Source organism: Mauremys reevesii, linkage group 8, assembly GCF_016161935.1.
Source record: "Mauremys reevesii isolate NIE-2019 linkage group 8, ASM1616193v1, whole genome shotgun sequence".
NCBI lineage: Eukaryota > Metazoa > Chordata > Testudines > Geoemydidae > Mauremys > Mauremys reevesii.
In genome coordinates, this window is record NC_052630.1 from 107,258,312 (window position 1) to 107,273,087 (window position 14,776).

At 65.3% G+C, this 14,776-nt stretch overlaps 1 protein-coding gene across 1 annotated transcript; it reads right to left on the reverse strand.

Annotated features, from left to right (window-relative positions):
• Positions 1–235: 235 nt before the first annotated feature.
• On the reverse strand, positions 236–13,925 carry ARTN (artemin). The gene is made up of 5 exons (XM_039483450.1): positions 13,860–13,925; positions 13,386–13,488; positions 3,237–3,304; positions 2,809–2,998; positions 236–2,369 (listed from the first exon to the last, which is right to left on the reverse strand). Exons 2-5 carry the CDS (start codon positions 13,474–13,476, stop codon positions 1,945–1,947), a joined length of 774 nt encoding a protein of 257 aa, XP_039339384.1. The 5' UTR covers positions 13,477–13,488; positions 13,860–13,925; the 3' UTR covers positions 236–1,944.
• Positions 13,926–14,776: the final 851 nt, after the last annotated feature.

The window sequence follows — 14,776 nt, forward strand, 5'->3', positions numbered from 1 at the left end:
GAGTTCCCATGCTGGGGTGGGCAGGGGTCATACAGAGGGGACGGGTGCACCCCAGAGGCAGGAAGGCCTGGGGACTGCACCGGGGAGGGGGGGCTCCTGAGGAGGTATGGCTTGAAATGAGGTCATAGCCCAGGGGCAGACTCGTTAGGAGCATGGGAGATGGGGCAGCAGTGTGGGGCAGGGTGGCGGCCTCCCTTGTCCCTGCCCCAGGCACAGACTCAGCCACATGGTCCATCACTTTATTGCTACAGAAAAATACAACTGTACAAAAATAGAGTTTATCCAACTTTACAAATGCAAATACGGGTCAGAATAATATAAAAGGGGGTGGGGGGCAGGGCTGCTGGCCACAGGCCCAGGCCTTCATAGCAGCAGCAGCTTTACAGCAACAGCCTCCCCCCCTGCCCCGCCCCACGTCCGGCCCAATGTCATAAATAGGAGCCGCCGCTCGAGACCAATAAATAAATAACTTAGAGTAATAAATAGTCAGTGCCCAGCATGGCTGGGGGGTGCCCTGCCGGCCCAGCTCCCCTGCCTGGGCCCCAGTGCTGGGCAGCCGACACTGCTCCCCCTGGGGGCAGACACAGGCTGCCCAGCCCCACAGCAGGGGGTGCCCGTGCCTGGCTGTGGCCTCTGCCCTAGGCTGGGTCCCTGCCACCTGCACCCCCGGGCTGGCACCTGCTCCTCTGCCAGCAGCCCTCAGGCCCCCAGCACTTTCCTCTGCTGCAGCCACCCTGCTCCCCAATGGGCCCCCAAGGACAGCTCCCTGCCCCCCACCCCCAGCTGCCCTGTCCCAAGGGGCCAGGGATGTTTTCCAGAGGGACAGGATGGGAGGCCAGGCCTGCCTGGTTTCTAGCCCCCCGCACCTCCTTTGCTGGGCTGGACGCTCAGCTCCAGCTTCCCCCAGCTGGCAGGAGAAGGTGGGGAGCGTCTGGGAGGCCCCCGCGCCCCTTCGCTCCCACAGCACTGGCAGCTGTTCCCCCAGAAATACAGGGGGCTAAAAACTCCCCTCCTGGGAGTGGGGGGGGGTCCTGGGTTTAAATCCCAGGGAAAGGGGCCAGGCCACAAGCAGCTAGGAAGGGTGCACCCCAAAGCACAACGAGGGGTCTGTCCCTTTATGGGGCTCAGAGGTCAGCACAGCCTCTCGTACTGCCCCAGCCCGGGCCTGGGGCCAGCTGCCTCTCACACACTCTGCAGCTGGGCTAGCGCCAGCTGGAGCCAGGGGACAGTGTCCTGCAGGGTCACGCATCCCCCAGGGCCCAGGACCAAGCAGGGAGCCCATGCGGCCAAGGGCCCAGCCTGGCAGCTCTGCCCCTGGTGCTAGGGGGTGCAGCTGGGCCAGGAGAGCGCGCACAGCGGCTGCCTGGTTCTCATACATCTGACTGCAACAGATGCGCTCAGGTTCCCAGCCACCAGCCTGGGCAGCGGGGGGCCCCGGAAGCCCGTTGTTGAGCTGGGACCGGAGCGGACGCCAGCCCTGCAGCTGGCACTCCGGGGAGGGTTGGGCAGGCCATGCCAGGCAGACGAGGGTGGCTGTTTGGCACTGGAGCGGGCAGCTCAGAGGCTGCTGAGTGAACATGGCAGAGCAGAGAGCAGAGCCCAGCTGGCAGGCTCCCGGCCACTGCTTGGCAAACTCCTGGCTGCAGCTGGCCAGTGACTGGAGGGACCGGCGGTGTTCAGCCCAAGCAATGAGACTCGCCCTGCTGCCACCAGCCCCACGCTGGGGGTCCCGCTGCCCCCCGGTCTCAGCAGACAGGACTCCTCTCCAAGCGCCCGGGGCAGGGAGAACTCTTGTCTCCCCACTGAGCCGCTCCTCTGGGAGGTTTGGCACCACTGCAGCCTTCGCGTATCCCCACCGCTCCCCATGTGCCATGGGGCCCGAGTCTGGGCAGCGCCAGGCGGGCAGCGCCAGGAGCTCAGAGTGGGCACCGAGCCTGCAGCCAGTCAGCCGATGCATTTGCACTCAGCCGCAGAGAGCTTCTCCACCGTCTGCCAGGCGTTTTGCACGTTCATGAAGGAGACGGCTTCGTAGCGGGTGGGCCGGCAGCAGGGGTGGCTGGCCACGTGGCCCGGTGGGCCCGGCTTGATGGCCTTCTCCTGCAGCAGGGTGGCCAGCGTCAGATCATAGTTGCTGCGGCTGCGGTGGCAGGACCCGCTGCAGTACTTGAAGGGCACAATCTCGTCCGAGTCAAAGCCCAGCCCCAGGTCGCGCACCTTCACCATCAGCCTGCGGACGGTGCAGTTGGGGCCGTTCCTGCGCCGGTCTGATTTGTTGCCTTTGGCGGTGCCCGGGGGCGAGCGCTCGGCCCGGAGCAGCAGCTCCTTGGCCAGCTCCCCCTCCCCGGGCCCCGCTGCTGTCACGTTCTCCCCTGGGAACACAGATTAGTCAGCCAGAGGACGTGCCCCCCACTCCTTCCTGCCCCCAGAGGGAGCACCCACCTGCCCATGCACACAGCCAGGGCTCAGAGCGGGCAGGGAGATGCCAAGTGGCTCCTGCGGCCAGGACTCGGTCCTAGCGACAGCCCAGGGCCAGGTCCCACTGCCCTTGGCTCCACCCATCCCCTCCTGGGGTGGCCAAGGGCCCTTTGGGAGGCGCACTCCTGCCTCGGCTCTGGGGCTCAGGGTCACCAGCCCCCGAGCAGTGCTGGGGCCCACGGGGCTCTCTGCTCCCAGAGCGTGAGGCAGGACGCAGGGGCACGAGAGGCCTGCCCTGCCCTGAGCAGTACTGACCCCAGACCCCCTCTAGTGCCTGGCCCTTCTCCTGCCCCATGCCCTCCCGCTCACCCCTCCTCCCACACCCACACCTACCGGAGAGGTGGCTCCAGGCTGCAGTGAGCGGTGCCTCCAGGCTGGCCTCTGCTCCAGGGCTGGCGGTGCCCATGCCACCCGCAGTGGGTGCAGCCCCCAGGGTCGTGTTGCGGTGCCAGGTGTGCGGGGTTCCCGTGGCCACGCCGCTCAGCAGTGACAGGATGGCGAGGGCACCCCACAGCGCCCCCTCCTGGAACACAGCACAGGCTTAGCATGGCAGCAACGCGCACAGGGTGCGGGCCGGGTACATGGGGCGCTCCATGTGGCAGCCGCAAAGGCAGGGCTCCCAGCCTGCCCAGGAGAGGGCAGGCCAGGGGAGGGGGGCAGGGCCCACAGGGGAAAGCCAAACGAGCCACGGCTGCATAGCCCTCGCCTGGGCCCCGCTGCCCCAGCCCTCCGTGCGTTGCTTCCCGTGGGGCTGCACTCACCCTGGGCCTTTGGCACAGAGTCCTCGTGGGGGGGGAGGCTGCCCCCCCCGCTGGCTGCTCCATCCTGTCTGCAAACACAAAGATGGGGGTGAGTGTGAACGCCCCTGGGCTGGGGATGCCGGGGAAGGAAACTCACCCACAGGGTTTCTCCACCCACCCCACCTGGCCAACCACCCCCTGCCCTGGACACATGGCGCCTTCACCCCTCAGCCCCACATGCCTGGCCCCTGCCTCGCTCCAGACAGGTAGCGTTCCCAGGGAGGGCTGGACTAACGTGGGGTGCGGGGGGTCAGGACACAGCTCCCTCCAGCCTGTTAGTAAACACAGCCCCATACCCCCCCACCCACAACATCAACTCCCCCACCTTCCCCTCACTGCCCTCCACCCGAACACTGATGCCCCCTCACACCCCCATACAGCCCTCCGACTCCCAATAGCCCCCCCGTGGGTCCCTGGGGCTGTAACTAGCAGCTGGCCAGCCCATGGCCTCCCAACAGGGGTTAGTGCCAGTCTGGCCTGGGCCCTCTTCCAGGGCCCTGGGAACGTGGCTACCCCTGACTGGCACAGGCTGGGCTGCCAGGGTCACCCTGGCAGGAGCTCAGGGTACTGGGACCCGAGCTCGGAGATCCATTAGCGCCATGGTCCCTAGGTGCCAGAGTATGCCCAGCTCCGCCAGTCTCATGTCCACAGCCCTGCACCCCGCTGCTGCGACCCACATGAGAGGAGGAGCCGTGCCCAGTGGTGGAGGCAGGGGAGCTGGGGTGCCAGGGTTCGGGCAGCTGGACCATGGGGGTGGCAGGGGGTGCAGAGCCCTGCAATGACCCTCCCTCTCCAGGGAAGCCCCACAGGCAGGGGAGCCCACCACGCTGCCAGAGCCAGTGTGAGCATGGCTCCTTGGGGGGAGGGCTGCGGAGCCATGGGTGGCTTCCCACCCACCCCCTCTGCTTGGGCTGGAGTGGGGCACAAGCCCCAGAGCTGTCCCCGGGCAGCATGGACTGGCAGAGAGCCTCCAGCTGTGGGTGCTGCAGGCAGGCGGGGGGCACCATGTGACCAGCCAGCCCAGGACAATCCTGCCAGCCTTGCTCAGGCTCAGCAGACCCTGCTGCGCCCCCCAGGAACCGCCCGCCTGCCCTGCCCGCTATGGGGCCAGCTGGGCAGGCGCAGGGGGCTCTGCTGGGCCACGAAGGCAGAGGGGACCAGCCCCAGGCCCCTGTCCCATGTGGAGCCCATGAATCCTGCAGCCAAGGCAGGATCTGCAGCCAGAAGGCGCCATGTCCCCGTCCCCACAATCTCTGGTCAGGAGCAGGCTGGGCCAGAGCATGGGAGCCACTCCCTGAGCCTGGGGGGAGCCGGGGTGTCCCAGAGCCCACCAGCTCCTCTGGGTAGCCCTGGGAGGCTCCTGGGCAGCTGGAGGTGCCCCTAGCCCCAGGCTCTAATGGCTCAGTTCGAAGGCAGAATTTCGGGGGGTGGGTGCAAGGTCCAGCTCTGCTCCTAGCCCCCCAGGGATGGGACGGGGGGCTTGTCTGTGCCCAGAGCACTGGTCACTGGGGAACCACAACCCCACACCCAGGGGAAGTCCCCCCTGCCCGCCTTCACACCAGCACCGGGGGAGGGAGGGAGTCAGGATGGAGCAGCCTGTCTCTGGCAGGCTCATGGCCCAAGCAAGAGGGTTTAACTCCTCACTAGCATAACTGAGGTCCTCCTTCTCCATAGGAATGGCCAGTCCTTCTCTGAATCGGGTGGCCCTCTGGAATCTAGTGGCAGTGAGTTCCACAGGCTAATCCGGTGCTTCCCCTAGTCATAGACTCATAGACTTAAAGGTCAGAAGGGACCATTATGATCATTGAGTCTGACCTCCTGCTCAATGCAGCCCACAGAATCTCACCCACCCACTTCTATAACAAACCCCTAACCTATGTCCTCAAAATGTGGTTTGAAGACCTCAAGCTGCAGAGAATCCTCCGGCAAGTGACCCGTGCCCCATGCTGCAGAGGAAGGCGAAAAACCTCCAGGGCCTCTGCCAATCTGCCCTGGAGGAAAATTCCTTCCCGACCCCAAATATGCCGATCAGCTAAACCCTGAGCATGTGGGCAAGACTCACCCGCCAGCACCCAGGAAAGAATTCTCTGCAGTAACTCAGCTCCCACCCCATCTAACATCCCATCACAGACCACTGGGCATACTTACCTGCTGATAATCAAAGATCAATTGCCAAAATTAGGCTATCCCATCATACCATCCCCTCCATAAACTTATCAAGCTTAGTCTTGAAGCCAGATATGTCTTTTGCCCCCACTACTCCCCTTGGAAGGCTGTTCCAGAACTTCACTCCTCTAATGGTTAGAAACCTTTGTCTAATTTCAAGTCTAAACTTCCTAGTGTCCAGTTTATATCCATTTGTTCTTGTGTCCACATTGGTACTAAGCTTAAATAATTCCTCTCCCTCCCTGATATTAATTCCTCTGATATATTTATAAAGAGCAATCATATCCCCCCTCAACCTTCTTTTGGTTAGGCTAAACAAGCCAAGCTCTTTGAGTCTCCTTTCATAAGACAGGTTTTCCATTCCTCGGATCATCCTAGTAGCCCGTCTCTGAACCTGTTCCAGTTTGAATTCATCCTTCTTAAACATGGGAGACCAGAACTGCACACAGTATTCCAGATGAGGTCTCACCAGTGCCTTGTATAACGGTACTAACACCTCCTTATCTTTGCTGGAAATACCTCGCCTGATGCATCCTAAAACTGTATTTGCTTTTTTAACGGCCATATCACATTGGCGGCTCATAGTCATCCTGTGATCAACCAATACTCCGAGGTCCTTCTCCTCTGTTCCTTCTAAGTGATGTGTCCCCAATTTATAACTAAAATTCTTGTTGTTAATCCCTAAATGCATGACCTTGCACTTTTCACTATTAAATTTCATCCTATTACTATTACTCCAGTTTACAAGGTCATCCAGATCTTCCTGTATGATATCCCGGTCCTTTTCTCTATTGGAAATACCTCCCAGTTTTGTGTCATCCGCAAACTTTATTAGCACATTCCTGCTTTTTGTGCCAAGATCAGTAATAAAAAGGTTAAATAAGATTGGTCCCAAAACTGAGGAACTCCACTAGTAACCTCCTTCCAGCCTGACAGTTCACCCTTCAGTACGACCCGTTGTAGTCTCTCCTTTAACCAGTTCCTTATCCACCTTTCAATTTTCATATTGATCCCCATCTTTTCCAATTTAACTAATAATTCCCCATGTGGAACCGTGTTAAATGCCTTACTAAAATCGAGGTAAATTAGATCCACTGCGTTTCCTTTGTCTAAAAAATCTGTTACCTTCTCAAAGAAGGAGATCAGGAGAAGGAGATAGTCCTGCCCATCTCTCCTGGCCTCTGACCCAGGTCAGTACCACGCCCTGAGCCCCTCCTTCCCCTAGTCTTGCCGTGCTTTGGAGATGCCAGGAGCAGAACAGGGGAGCCCGGGGAGGGTGTCTGAGCACACTAGAGACCAGCTCTAGGACACTCATCCCACGGGCACCAAGTCCCTGAGCAAGCCAAGCCAAACCCAGCAACAAGCTACCCTGCAGCACCCCCTGCACAGAACATGGGCCAGCACCGGATGGCGCCTTCTGCCACGGCAGCTGGATTCCCACATCCCTTCGGGGCGGAGCAGATCTCCTGGCCATAGACCCATGCTGCATGTGGCGCCTGGCCCTGAGAGCGGCTGGGCAGCCCCCTGCCATGGGGCAACCCGCCCCTGGGCTGCAACCCATGCACACACCCCTCTCTGCCCAGCTCCGCCCGTTCCTGCTCTGTGCCCGGGAGAAGCAGGAGAAATGGCTGCTGTGGGCGCTCGAGCAGCCGGCAACGGGGCAGTGAGTATTAACTGGCCAGCCCCAGGGGCCCGCACTGGATCACCCACAATGCATCACAACCGGGGGCCTGTGCACGGCTGCAAATCGGGTCTCATCGCCCCTGCCCGGCCATGGCAGGACTCAGGCTGGCCTGCTTTTGCAGACTGATGGGATGGGCACTGCCGGAGAAAGGGGACCATCAAGCCAGTGCCAGCCCCACGAGCAGGGTGCAGGGCATGGGTAGAGGGATATGCCCCCAACCCCAAGCCCAGCACCTGCAGCCCCGGCCTGGCCTCTGCCCTGACGGGAGAGGGAGGAGGAGTCGGCCCAGCCCCCTGCGCCCGCACACAGCGGCCAGGCAGGCATGTGGCCCATTGCCAGCAGATCCACAGAGCAGAAAGCCAGCCAGGTACTTACACAAGTGCCCTGGCTCCCAGCGCACAGGCAGCTTGTCACATCCAGCTGGAAAGCTTTGTTACCTGGGGGCTGCAGCTGCTCCCCGCTCCACCCATGGCAGGCCCCAGGTCAGTGGGGACAGGCAGTGCCCTCTTTACCTGCCTCGCCCAGAGCAAACCCCTCCCCAGTGGCTGAGCTGCCTTCCCATGGCCCACCCGGCTTGGCCTGCATCCCCAGCCCCGGAGCTGCGGGAAGGCAGAGCGGTGCTGGCAGCAGAGCCGTGGCTGGGGCTTGGCCATGGGAATCCACAAGGGCCTTTGGCGACCCCCTGGGTGGCGACCGCTCCCTCCCCAGCCCAGCGGCTGTCTTGGGCCAGCCAGAGCAGTTCAGTCCCTCTGAGCAGCGTGTGGAAAGCCACATGCCGTCCCTGTGACTGTCCCGGCCCCAGGCGGCCCCGACCAACGCCTGGACTCGGCCCCAGCCCCCCGCATTCGTAACCCACTGGGCCAAGGCGCAGCAGCTGCGCAGGAGAAGGGGGCGAGCTCCCTCTGGGACAGAGCTGGAGATGCCAGCCTGAGAGAAGGGGGCTGGGCCAGGCCTTTGCAGCGGGTACCTAGCCCAGGTGCCAGCCCTGCTCCGAGGCCCAGCGTGGAGCGAGTGCCGTGGGCAGTCACCTCCGGCTGGGCCCCTCCGAAGCCTCAGGGGAGACGGGGCCCGGCCACATCCCCTCTGGCTGTGGGGCCAGTGCCGCTAGAGATGCCAGCAGGGTCTCTGCCCAGCTTCAGCTAGTCCTGGGGGTGGTTGGGAGCCTCCCCGCGTGGGGAGCTGGGCGCCACCGGCCCTGCCAGGTTGGTCCCGCTCCGGTATCCCACGGCTGGCTGAGCTGCAATTCTCCACTAGCCCTGAGGGTGGCAGCACAAACCCAGCCTGTGCCGGCCCTTCACCCTGTCACTCTCAATCGGGAGAGAATCCCCCCTTCCCCATCCCTTCCCACGCCCCCGGGGGCCAGCCAGCCCCACACGGTCACCTCCAATCCCACACTAACTGGCCAGCACCTCACAGGCAGGAGGATCCGCAGGGGCCAAGGGGCACCCAGTGACCCCGAGTGCTGGCAGACATGAGCCCCCTGGGTCACCCCCCTCGACGCAGCGAAGGGGACTCTGGCCCCAGCCTGACCCGAGGGGGATGGGCGGACGGGCAGTCTGTCACCTGGCAGGGTGCCCACACGCTGCCCACACCTCAGCCCGCACGGCTGCCTTGCCAGACCCAGCAGAGGCCGAGCTCAGAGCCCAGCTCTGCTGGAGGAGCGATTCCACCCCTACCAGCTGTCAGGGCGCTGTGGGCAGCAGAGGGGGCCACCGGCTCCCCGCAGGCCAGGCATGCCCACCTGTGCCAGACACTTGGGACGGAGCTCAGAGCGGGGCACTGTGCCCCGGCAGTGCAGACACCCAGGGGCCGGGCGGGCAGCTTCCGCCCCTCCCAGGGCCCATGGGGAGGGAACCCAGGACAGAACCGAATCTGCTCCAGCAAGAACGACTCCCCCGCCCCCCCGCCATTAGCTGTGCCCACACCCTCAGGGACTGGGATGGGGGCAGAGTCACACCTGGGGAAACACAAGGACACACAACCCACAAGTCACCTTCTCAGCAGGCCTGTTAACTGCAGCCGCAGCCCCGGCCTCAATCACCAAGTCACAGGAGACCAGGGCTCTGGGCTTGTCTCCCTGCCGCTGGGCAACAGACACAGGCAGGTCTGCGGGAAATGCCTGTCCCGGGCCCCCACCCTGGTAGGCCTGGAGCTGTTCAGACCCACCCAGGGTCCACAACAGGGGACAGGACAAGGTCACGCCACCCTTCAGCCCGAAAGGGCAGCTGGTCCGGATCTGGGATTCCCAGCCCCTCCTGCCACGGGAGCCAGCCCCAAAGCTTCTCCTCCAACAGCTCCTCAGCCTGTGGATTGGCACGTGCCACTCCCAGCCCCGGTTCCCCGGCTCGACAGGCCCATGGAGAACAGCTCCCATAGGGAGTACCCTGCTGGTGGGGCGACAGAGCACGGCACGGCCGGCACTGCTCGCCAACAGCAGGTTTTAGTGACTCAAGCGGGACACAACACAAAGGCAGGCAGCCGGGGGGCACCAGGAGGGAAGGGCCGGGGCGCCTGGAGCCTCTGTGGGAAGGAAGGCCCCAGCACGGTGCCCATGGCTGGGAGGCTACTTACAGCCGTGGGATCAAAGGATTGAGCCAGACAAGGTGCCTGGCAAAACACAGGGAGGGTGAGAGCACACATGGCACCGTCACAGCCGCCAGCTCACAGCACTGCAGGCAGAACCCAGGCGTCTGGGCCACCAGCCCCGCTGAGTGCAGAGGGCCAGGCGGCCAGCGCGGAAGGAGGCCAAGGGAACCAGGTGTCACAGGAGGGACTGGCAGACGCAGAGCAGCCAGGACTGGAAGGCAGAGCTGGGGAGGCTGCAGCAGTTTGCAGGGCAGCAGGGGTGGCGGGAGGGGCAGGAAGGCTGGGGAGGGAGGACAGGCCCCTCAAGGGCCGGAAAGCAAGTGCCACGCCTGGGGCGTGTGCCAGGCAGAGGCAGCACAAGGAGGCAGGACAGCGGCGTTATGATGGGGACAGGGATCCTCGAGCCTCAGGTACCCGCTACCCGCAGCGCCAGGAGAGCTGGGCACTGGGCAGTCACTGCCAAGCTCTGGCCCCTGGAGAGCGGCTGCTCACATCGGGCTGGCTCCTCCTCCCTTTGAAGCTGCACCTGCAGGCTCCTGGCTCCTTTTCTCTCTGCCAGAGCTGGCCATGGAGCCCAGCATTGCCAGAGACACTGCCCGGGGGGGACTCCAGTTCTCCTGGAGATTCCCGAGTAAGGCAGAGAGGCGCTGACCCGAAGCCGGCGGGGGTCACGCAGACCGTGTGGCGTGCAGGCGGGGCACATTCGGACACAGCCCACGCCGGAGGAATGACGGACTCGGGCTGGGAGCAGCAGCAGCTGGTGAAGGGAAGCGGGTGGTGGCTCGTGCAGGAAGGCAGGCCCCGGGCACGGACTAGGGGTGCTGGGCTGGGCCCAAGCCATGGCACTCCCTTGGGGCACGTCAGTGAGAACCCCACGTAACCCGCACCCTCTCTATCCCGCTGCCCTGGGCTCCGCCAGGCTCCAGGATGGACTGGTGAGTGCTCGGTGCAGAGAGGCTAGGGTACCCGGAGTCACGGGGAGGCCAGGGCCCGGGGCTGCTCTGCGGCTGTGGTGTGCTGGAGACACAGGGTGCATCCTGCTCACTAGCCCCAGGCGGCAGCAGGGCAGATTCAGGCTACAGGCTCTTTGGGACGCACACCTGCCTGAAAGGACGCCTGGCACCTCTCCGGCCCTCCCCCTCAGCCTGGCTGTGCTCTGCTGGCTGGAGATAGGGCCAGGGTGTGTGTGGGGGGGGTTCCATGGCTGGCAGCCCCCTGCCCACATACACACTGCCAGCCTCTGGCTAGCATGACCCCAATCTGCCTGCTGGGAGGGAGACGCTGTTCTCCCCAGCCGCCTCCAGGCTCCAAAGGGCAGCGTGGGGGGAGGGGGAGGGGGAGACCTGCTCCAGGAGCTCTGCTGGGGCAATCCCACCTAAGATCTGTGGGAGCCAGGTGCATCCTGTCGGAGACCAGGGCTGCTGGGGGCCGTGGCTGTGACTCTAGCCCTCCCTGGGTCTCCTGGCTGCTGCAGAAAGAGGATTGTGGAGCTACCTTCCCAGTCCCCAAGTAGCTCCAGGGCCGCGCCTGCTGCTGCTCAGAGCTAAGTAAAGCCAACACGCTTCTGGTCACCATCAATGCCACCCCAGGGCTCTGGAGAGCAGCAGCCGACAGACCAGGGTCCAGGTAAGCTCAGCAGGCAGCTGTGGGGGAGGGGAGAGCAGTGATGAGCAGCAGCAGAGATGCTGGAGCTGGCTGCAGGCTCAGGCAGACCACGCTGCATCAAGCTCGGCAAGCGGGTGCTAGTTAGTAGGATTAGCTGAGTGTCTGCAGCAAATACACATTCATTAACTCTGCCAGAGCTCTGGAGAAACCGCCACCCCAAGCTTCCTGCATCTCCTTTGGACTGACCCTCAGGGCTCTCTCTAGTCTTCACTGGGCCTAGACACCCATCGCAGACAGGGAAGGACAAATTGCCCAGGCCTGACAGAGGGGGAGGGACTGGGCACTCCCAGCAGGTCCCTGCCAGTGACTGATTTCCACAGACCGCAAGGGTGATGCAGCCAATGAAGGTGGCTATGGGCTGACGGGACAGGGTCCCTGGTCCCTCCTGCTGGGGGGGGGGGGGGGGGAGGGGAAACCTTTGAGCCAGCTGGAGAATCGTCCCTGCAGACCAGAGGATGTTTACATCCTCTTCCCTCCCAGGGGCTACTGCCTCAGGATGCCTCATTCCCACACCAGGCATGGCTGGAAGAGCGACCTGGGGCTTCCCCTCCCCCCGGCCTCCGCAGGCAGCATGCTGCAGAAAGGGGCTGCAGGGCCGTGTGTTGCCCGGACAAGCCAGAGCTCCGGCTGCTGCTCCCGGAGAAACTTTCCAGAGGAAGGGAGGAGGGAGATTTATGTTTACGTTCCTACACAAACACTTCGAAATGTCAGCGTGAAGCCTTCCATGGGCTGGAAGCCGCCCAAGGGCCTGGTGTCCTGCTCACCTCACAGAGAGACGCCCAATGCCTCCAGGACGGATCACGCCCGCCTGCGGAGCTGCCTCCGCGGGGCCCAGCTCACCGGCTCCGTGGCTGAGATGGGAACCCAGCGCCCAGCCCATCCTCCTGCCTGGGGCCGACCCAACCGCAGCCTCGCACCCCCCCTAAACCGCCCGGGGCGGCACCCAGCGGCACCAGGCCGGCCAGGCTCCCGCAGCCCCAGGCTCTGCCCACAGCCAGAGCCCAACGAGAAGCCTTGTGCTACCCCTACGCTCCAGCCAGGCCAGGGGGGCGTGAGTCAGGAGTGACTCCAGGCCGCTCGCTGGGGGTGGGGGGAGGCAAGGAGGCACATCCCCAGCGAGATACGTCCTGGCAGGTTTCCACTGCCCGGGGCACGTGCACAGGAACCCAACCGTCAAGTGGCCGATGACAGAACTGCCAGGTCCCAGCCACCCATAGCTGAGGCATGAAGCAGCCCCTGGGAACCAGAACATGAGGCAGCACGGAGGCCCCCGCTCTGCCCCACGCTGACCCCTCCCTCTTGTCCCCGAGGCTCCGGAGCAGGACACCAGTGCCGCCCCGGGGCCAGAGGTGCTACATGGAGACACACCTGCCCCACAGATCCCAGGCCAGGGCACCTCCAGCCTGGCCTCTGCACCCACCCCTTGGGCAGGAGAAGGAAGTGTCCTGCCGGAGGGGGTCCCAGCAGGGCTTAGCCTGCCCGGCAGAGCCCCAGGGTGCCCCTAAGGCTGGGAAGGAGATGCACTGCGGGGCGGGGGGGGGGGGGGCCAAGGCACAGTCCCAGGGAGCGGAGGAGGGAGGCCCCTGCCCGGAGCTAATCTGGGCAGCTGCCAGAGACTAAACAGGGGATTAGCCCGGAGTGGCTCGGCTCAGCTGGGCCCAGCGTGTGGGGCCACGTGTGCCTTGACTGGGGGCGGCCTCAGAGTGACCCACCTCGGGGCCCCCCTCCCCTGCACACAGCCCAGGGCAGGCTGGACACAGCGACCCTACCACAACCCGCCCTGCGGCGCGACCCTACCCCCCCCCCCGCGGCGGCGCGACCCTACCACAACAACTCCCGCCCCCCACCCCCGGCGGCGCGACCCTACCACAACAACCCCACGTTTGCTGCCCGGGGAGGGCCAGCTGCAGCTCGGCTCTCAGTCTAGGGAAACGGCTGCAGCGGACCCCGGCCCGGCCCCCCAGGCCCGGAAACCTCCACCCCCAGCCCCCAGGCCCGGCTCCACTCACCGTGCGCGCCGGGAGCCTGCGGAACATGCTCCGGGGGTCGCGGCTGGGACGCGTCTCCCTCTGGCCCCGGGCACCGGTCCCTGGCGGGCATCGAGTCCGCTCCCTGCGGCCGCCAAAGGGACAAAATCACCGGGGTTCCCGACCCCGACCAGACCGACCGACGGACACCCCAGTCCCGGGACCGACCGACCAACCTCCCCAGTCCCGGGACCGACCGACCAACCTCCCCAGTCCTGGACAGACCGACCCCGACCGAACCGACCGACGGACACCCCAGTCCCGGGACCGACAGACCGACCAGATCGACCCCTCCCCGTCCCGGGACCGACCGACCGACCCCCCGGACAGACGGACCGACCCCCACATCCCGGGACAGACCGACCGGCCCGGGACACCGACCCCCGCCGTCCCGGACAGACGGACCGACCCCCCCCCCCCGTCCCGGGACGGACAGACCCAGGCCCCACCCGGTACCTCTTGGCTGCGGTGCGGGCGCGTCCCCGGGGGGGCTCCGGCGCTCAGCCGGCCCCGGGGGCCATGGCCGGGCTCCGGGACTCGCCGCCCTGCCCGGCCGGCTCACGTTGTCCGCATGGCGAGCCCCGGGGGGCAGGTGCCCGGCGCTGCCTGCGCCGCCCTGCGCGGGAGAGGAGGCGGGTTAGAGCCGGGCGGGCCGGGGCTCGCTTGCCCCCCTCCCCCCGGAGCTGGCAGGTGGGACCAGGGGCCGGGCCGGGCCGGGACTCACCGAGCCGAGCCGGGCCGGGACTCACCGAGCGGGGCGAAGCGGCTCCGGGGCCGGGCGGGCGGGCTCGGACCTGCTGCTGCCGGCGGGGCTCGCGGGCGGCCTCTGGGAGGCAGGAGCCGGCTCCATCCTCCTCGCCCGGCCGCTTCTGGTGTCAAATTCCAGCGGCCCCGTCACCTGATCCCCGGGCGGGGCGGAGCTGGGGCACCCACGGGTCGGGAGCCCCACCGCCCCGCCAGCGGGACAGACACACGGACACACACCCCAGCCAGGGACAGACACACGGACCCCCGACCCCCTCCCGCCAGCGGGACAGACACACGGACACCCCGCCAGCGGGACAGACACACGGACCCCCCCTCCCGCCAGCGGGACAGACACACGGACCCCCCCCGACTCCCCCCGGCCAGCGGGACAGACACACGGACCCCCGCCAGCGGGACAGACACACGGACACACACCCCAGCCAGGGACAGACACACGGACCCTCCCCGACCCCCTCCCGCCAGCGGGACAGACACACGGACCCGCCCCCAGCCAGGGACAGACACACGGACCCCCCCCACCTGGCAGCGGGACATTCACACGGACCCTCCCCGACCCCGGCAGCGGGACAGACACACGGACCCCCACCAGCCAGGGACAGACACAC